Source organism: Meleagris gallopavo, chromosome 3, assembly GCF_000146605.3.
Source record: "Meleagris gallopavo isolate NT-WF06-2002-E0010 breed Aviagen turkey brand Nicholas breeding stock chromosome 3, Turkey_5.1, whole genome shotgun sequence".
Taxonomy (NCBI): Eukaryota; Metazoa; Chordata; class Aves; order Galliformes; family Phasianidae; genus Meleagris; species Meleagris gallopavo.
The window spans coordinates 93,180,179-93,187,109 of NC_015013.2; the positions used below are offsets into that span (position 1 = coordinate 93,180,179).

At 52.4% G+C, this 6,931-nt stretch overlaps 1 protein-coding gene across 2 annotated transcripts; it reads left to right on the top strand.

Moving 5' to 3' along the window:
- Positions 1–366: 366 nt before the first annotated feature.
- Positions 367–6,792, top strand: PTGES3 (prostaglandin E synthase 3). 2 transcript variants are annotated; one of them, XM_019614283.2, is made up of 8 exons: positions 367–446; positions 3,274–3,387; positions 3,544–3,613; positions 4,142–4,240; positions 4,417–4,506; positions 4,936–4,998; positions 5,415–5,439; positions 5,970–6,792. In XM_019614283.2, exons 1-8 carry the CDS (start codon positions 382–384, stop codon positions 5,987–5,989), a joined length of 546 nt encoding a protein of 181 aa, XP_019469828.1. In that variant the 5' UTR covers positions 367–381; the 3' UTR covers positions 5,990–6,792. The 2 variants fall into 2 exon arrangements, with proteins under 2 accessions (XP_019469828.1, XP_003213800.3); XM_003213752.4 differs by lacking the exon at positions 367–446 and adding an exon at positions 2,744–3,000.
- Positions 6,793–6,931: the final 139 nt, after the last annotated feature.

The window sequence follows — 6,931 nt, forward strand, 5'->3', positions numbered from 1 at the left end:
GGCCGCGCCGCGTTGGGCGCTGAGCCCCCGGGGTTGGGCCGCTGAGGGCTCGACTCCGATAGAAGCGCGGAGGGTGAAGGCAGTGCGAACGGCTGCGCCGTTCCGACGGATTTTATTTGTCCCAAACTCGGCGCTCGGCGCAGATAAACGTCGGTTGCTCGGTGATGCGTCCGATGGGAGCGGCGTGGTTTGCCCCTTAGCGCCTGCGTGGCCCCGCTGTGAGCTCCGGGGCTGCTGGATGTGACTGAAAAGGAGAAAAGCATCGCAGTGCTCTGTAACCTTTGGGGGGTGCATCGTCCCGAAACCTCGGCGCTGCTGCACTGCGCCCGGGGTTGTGCTCCCAGGGCCCACGTGGTGCTGGGAGATGAAAGCAAAGTAGTTATGCAGAACAGAACTTGTAACGCTGGATGTGGAGCTGGGAGGTTTTCTTGTGATCCTGTTTGGGGGTGAGAATCTTTGTCCAGCAGATGATGTCTGTAACCATCAAAGTGCTCTCCAGGACAGGAATGTGCTCTCCCCAATGAGTTGCAGTGTGCCGAGTGGATAAGAGAAAGCACGTGGGCAGCTTTGGGAACATCCTGGATGGCCTCAAGCAGCACCCAGTGTGACCTGAGCTCAACGTGGGGGCACAGGGAGTGAGGGTCCACCCCAGCGGTGCCCACCGAGGGGTGAGGGGGCTTCTCAACACAGCACAGTGCTGTGGTGGTCACTGCCATCCACGTTGGATAGCGATAGACAAGGGGAATGGTCTTAAACTGAGACGGGGGAGGTTTAGGATGGATATTAGGATGAAGTTTTAAACGCAGAGGGTGGTGAGGCACTGGAACAGGTTGCCCAAGGAGGCTGTGGATGCCCCGTCCCTGGAGGCTGGATGTGGCTCTGGGCAGCCTGGGCTGCTGGTTGGCGACTGCACACAGCAGGGGGTTGGAACTCAGTGGTCATAGTGGTCCTTTGCAGCCCAGGCCATTCTGTGATTCCACGACCGGAGGAGGGTTCAACACAGGTGTGGAGTAGCGGTGTCTGTTCCGGAGGTCCCCAAAATCTATGGGTGGTGGTGAGAGCCCACCAGGAATTTGGAGAGGGCTGCACTGGGCACTGCTTTGTGCCTGGCAGTTTGTTGGTGGGTGGGACATAACCTTTATTTGCTCTGTTCCGGAGCAGTTTGAATGTGGTTAGGACAGGAGAACGATCCATCACCAGAGCACACACTCGAGTTGACGATGTTGGCATAAGGCTGAGGTAATGTTCAATTAATTTATTCTGCTCTCATGCTATGAGCTCAGCTGAGCGAGGAGGAAGCGCAGGGCTTTGCTTAACGATCCTGACATCCTTCTCAGTGCTGTGAGGAAATGGGCTCTGGGTCTGTGTGGGTGTGGGGGAACCACCTGCACTGCTCAGCCGGGGTTCAGAGCGACTGTGGTGTGGGCAGCAGCACAGCATGAGATCGTGGCTTCTGGTGGTGATTCCTGCACAGCTGCCCTATTCAAATGCTGAGTCCTCCTGAAGTGCTGCATCCAGCAGCCCGGGGAAGGCCTCTGTTCTGAGAGGGGGGGTTAAAAATCAGTGAGTAGTTCCTGTAAGGCTTTGTCACAGGTTTAACGTGGTACAGTGAGGATATTTGAGCATCTGGGGAGGTAACAGAAGTTTGCTGTTAGGAACATGAATTCATTCTAGTAAGCTGTAGTGCACTTGAGGTTTTGGAGGCTCTGAGAGCAGCGCTGTTGGTGCCTCAGAACGCTGCATCTCGATAAAGAGACCAACGTCAGGGCTGGGCCTGAGCAGCACGGCTGGGAAACGCGTGCAGCCGCAGGGAAGGTCGGGGATATCTCCATTGACACTGCAAACATGTGCAGAGTCTTCCTGCTATTCACAAGAGCCCCAGCACCGTGCTTAGCAGGGACACTGAGGCTGCTGTTGTGATAACAGCGGGGCGGTGGGATCTCTGGCCCTTGGCACAGTGAGCGGCCGCTGCTGCGTGGGGCTCTGCAGGGCTCGCTGTAGGTGTTGCTGCTCTCACAGGTGCGGGCAGAGCGCTGCACCCAGCAGCTGGGGACGTGGAAGTGTGTGGATTGCCTTGAAGCAGCGCAGGAATCAGCCACGGAGTGGATCCTCTCTGGTCTCGCCGTGCAGCGACTGGGGGGGTTCCTGCTTTTCTCCCCAGCAGCCCTTTTCCTGGTGTTTGTTTGGCTCGCTCGCCTCTGGCAGCTGAATCGCAGCAGCTGCGATCCCAGCTCTTTGCAGTCAGAAAGAGTGGTGGGGCCGGAACTCAAAGCAGCGTCCACTGTGGCTGTGGGGCTGCTTTGGGCTCGCAGCAGTGGCTGCACCCCGTGGGTCGCAGTGCAGGTGAGCTCAATACCAGCAGCTGAACGGGCTGGGAGTTGAGATCTGCTCTGAAAGCTCAGCGGCGGTCACCCTGATGGAACATTCTGGAAACTTAATCCGTCTTTGCTTGGGTTCTTGTGCTGTAGTGCTTTAGAGTGCAGTGCTGAATCCGAGCACCTCGCAGTGTGAAGATGCTACAGAGAGCAGCACCACGTTCTGTGCGTCCTGATGTGCTTTTCCCTGCCTGGAGCCGTGCTGGAAATACCAAAGGAAGTGACCGTTGGGGTCAGAACAGGAAACTTCAAGCCCAAAACACTGAAATTCCAGTGTTGCTCACATCTCTGGAACGCAGCCTGGGAGCAAAGCGTCCGTGCTCACTGTGCCATAGCAACAGCAGCTCCTGCTGGGTGTCCCTGTGCTCGGCGCCGGAACGCGGATGTTGTGCTGTGGGCAGGGCTGGCTGTGCTGGGAGCTGTCAGCAGGGCTGCTGTTACCCCCCAGGCTGGGCTGGGTGCACTCAAATACTGCTGCTCACCTGGAGCTGGAGCAGAACGGAAACTCGGGAACCCAGCAGCACTTTGTGCAGCTGTGGGCTGACAGCGGTTGGTTCTGCTGGCTGCAGGAGGGCAGAAGTTGCCCTCTGTCTCAAGGGTGCCAGCTTGGAGGTCGAGTCTGCAGGTGCAGGAAATTAAACGTGGGTCAAAACGGTGCTGGTTTGGTGGTACTGATTCCAGTTGGGTTTGACTTGAAGTTCTTAGCCCGCTTTCTCTTCAGCCTTCGTGTCTCTTGTCAGCTTTAAATGCACTTTTAAGGATCGTTAATTGTGAGCTCGCAGCTAAGAACAAGCTGAAGGTTTCCAGGTGCACCCTAACTCAAACTGCTCTATCTGCGCCTCGGGAGAAACGCGAGCAGCACTGCTAACCTGCGTGTCTTCAAACGCTCTCTCTGCAGGCAGCCTGCTTCTGCCAAGTGGTACGACCGGAGGGATTACGTCTTCGTCGAGTTCTGCGTGGAAGACAGTAAAGATGTTAATGTAAATTTTGAAAAATCCAAACTTACGTTCAGGTAAGTGCTGGATAACCGTACACGGGGTACCCACAGCTGTACCAGCGTTGTGGGTACAGCAGTTGTTAGCTGGTGCAAGTTCTGCTACCAACCTGTATTGATGCCATAAAACATTTCCTGCTGAACGCTTTTTTTTTTTTCCCTTTCTCTCACCAGTTGTCTTGGAGGAAGTGATAACTTTAAACATTTAAACGAAATCGACCTTTTTAATAATATTGATCCAAATGTAAGTATCCTCTGCAGCCCTTCTCCTACCACCTTCTTAACACTGCATGCAGAATCTCAGCTCTTTCTCGCGCGCTGCCTGCCCTTCCTGGAGCGAGTTGCACCCCGCAGAGGAGAGCTGCTTCCCCTGCTGCTTCCATCCCAGTGCTGCCTCCTGTGAGCCCTGCTCACATGTGGGGACGGCAGGGAGTTCTGCCAGACGCTCCGTGCCGCTTCACCTGCTGCATTTCCTCACAGTTTTCATTGTTGTAATTAGAAGCAAAGCAGTGATTTCTGGATTGATGCAGATCTGCTCATAGTGGGAGCTGTTCTGACAGATACCACGCTGTGATTTCGTGTGTCTGAGTGCTCTTGCACTCCGAGGACCAACTTTCTCACAATACTGGAAGTAGCTTTAAGAACAGACAGTGCTTTTCAGGACAAAGAATAACTTAACAGCTTAAAACAATGAATAGCACAAGTTTGTGGTGGTGGTAGTGATACTAAATAACCAATATTTACCTTTTTTTTTTTTTTTTTTTTTCCCCAGGAATCAAAGCATAAAAGAACAGACAGATCTATCTTGTGTTGTTTACGAAAAGGAGAATCTGGTCAGGCATGGCCAAGGTTAACAAAAGAGAGGGCAAAGGTGGGTTTTATCCCCTTGGTGGCCCCTCTTTTTCTTGGGTGGATGGGGGTCATGTTTGAACGATGCAGCGTTTGGCAGGTTGCTTACTTTGCTGCTGGTTGGGATGACAGTTCTGGTAGCCCTCTTCCTGTGTAATAACAGCTTGTCTTTAATTTTTTGTGTGTATGTTAACACAGCTCAACTGGCTCAGCGTGGATTTCAACAACTGGAAAGACTGGGAAGATGATTCAGATGAAGACATGTCCAATTTTGATCGCTTTTCTGAGGTACAGGAAGATGAATTCCTGGAGGTTTGGGTTCCGTTTGGCTGGGTGCGTGGGCAAGCAGTGACAGACAGCTCTAGAGAGTTCACTTCCTCTGCCTTCCTCCTGCTCTCTGGGTGTCTGGCACATTGAGGAAGGTCTTTGGTACAGTGCTGACGAGCAGGAGAGCCCAGGGCAGGAAATGACAGCTCTGAGCAGACTGCAGTTGCTTGAACTCGTGCTGTGGGCTCTTGGCACTGCAGCTCGTGCTCGTTATCAAATGTGAAGTGAATGCTTGTCCCACTGGTGTCAGTCACCTTGTAATTTCTGCATAGCAGCAGCAAGGCTCGTCAAAACCTGGTGGCTGTTGGTTATCACAATTTTAAGTTAGTTCATAGGGTTTTAGTCTTGTTTATGAGGCTTCACTCTGTGGCCTTTATCTTTCTAAAACAGATGATGAACAACATGGGTGGAGATGACGATGTAGACTTACCAGAAGTAGATGGGGCAGATGATGTAAGTACTTTGCAGTAAGTTTGTGTAGGTCTGGCTAAGCACGCTGCGTGTGCAGTGCTACTTGCTGAAGTCAAGCTTGCTTTCCGCACTTCAGCATAGTTTTAAGTATAAATGATGCAGACCTTGTTTGTTAAGTGATGTAGTTGAGCAGAAGCAGCTGTTTTTCCCCTTCAGTTGTGCTGGGGACAGTTGCATCAGTGCTTGCAGTGTCCCAGGTAGCTCTGGTGTTGTACACCTTCCTGCAGTAATTGGTTATTGCTGGTCTGTAGACAACTACTGGTAAAACTTAACTAAATCCTGTCCTGAAGAACCTGCACTTCCTCAGAATACGCTCTGACAGCAAGCTTGCTACTCTGAGCTTCTGAAAGTGCCCTCAAGCATCATCTGCTCCACTTAATGTCATTTCTTCTTTCCAGGACTCACCAGACAGTGATGATGAAAGTAAGTCGGCGTCCGTATTTTTCGCCCCCGTGCAGCAGTCTGTGTGCGCTGGGCTGGAGGGAGCTGTGCAGGCCAGCTGTGCTGCCCTGTGGGCCACACGAAATCCAGGCTGCCAGCTGATGCCAGCGTCTCTCTTCAGCAGCGTGAAATGTTAATCTGGGAAACCTTCCCACACCAGCATGAAATACTTGTGCGACCTTCCTGGGCTGCTGTGGCCCCGCTGAGGCTTTGGCTGTGAGAGCAGCAGTCGCTGACACAACATCAGCGCCTTCAGTGCTGCCATAGTTGAACTCCTGCCCTGCCAGCAGTGGCTGTGCACAGATCTCCCTTGTAAAAAGCCACCTCTGCACTTCAGTGCCGCAGCACTGAGCCCAGAGACCCTGAACTGCTCTGTGCCTTTCCTGGCTGTGGGCTGCATCTTCTTGCTCACGTTGCCTGTGATGCAAAATGGCAGTTGGTGGCTTTGTTTTTGTTACAGCTAGTATTATTATAAACACTAATACTTCTTTTTTTTCTTCTTTCCTCTCTAGAAATGCCAGATCTGGAGTAAGGAAAACTGTCGTCTTCAGGGTTTGGGGAAAGAACTTCATCACATTTCATAATTGAGATAAGAATTCCTGAGTTGATAGCCCTAAGGGGAGATATTGCATCCTTTAACCCATTTTTTTTCAGTCCATTTTAAATGGCTTCACTGATGGTAGGTGTGTACCATTGTGCGGGGCAGTCTTAAGCCACGAGAGGCAATAAATGACGTTATGCATGAATTCCAGACTTCCAAAAACCAATTGAGGTATGGGCAATCGATCCAGAACAGTCGCAATAAAGTTTACAGAGCCTCCTTGCCTCGTAGCAGACCTAATAGCAGAGCAGGCTTTACGTCCTGTGCTCGATTGGCTTTTTCCCCTCTGGCCCACGGTTAAATCTGACTTTTGTGCCCGGAACAAAAAAAAACTTCTTGGATTTGGCTCACCAAAATTTGAACAAGCGCTGCGCAATACCTCTGTGGTGTCTTCAGGTGTGTTCCACTAATGTTTTTATTAAAAAGGAAACAAAATTCTCTCTGTTTGCTATTTAATGGTTAGTTTTGTGTGTCCCGGTGCCCACGCTGGCAGGGTGAGGCCCGAAATCCATCCCCCACCCCGCGGATCCGTGGGGCCGCGTCGTTGCTTGTGGATCTGTACGTGAGACCAAATGTGTTTGCACTGCTGGTATGGAAGCAAGTGACAACATCTGTTCGACCCGACGGGGCTCTTCTGTCAGTGAGCCGCCCAGGCTGACAAACCTCAACTTCTGTTCGGAGCGGTGGGAATTTTTTAATGTCTGCATTCTTTCTAATAAACTGTTGAAGACTCCGCCCTGCCTCTGCTGCCTCTGACTGCGCGGCCGTGGGCTCCGGGAGCCGCTGGGAGCGGGCCGGGCTGCGGCCGCTTCCGTTACCGCAGAGCGAAATGGCGGCGGGACGGGAAATGTCCGCGTGCCGGGAGCGGGGCGG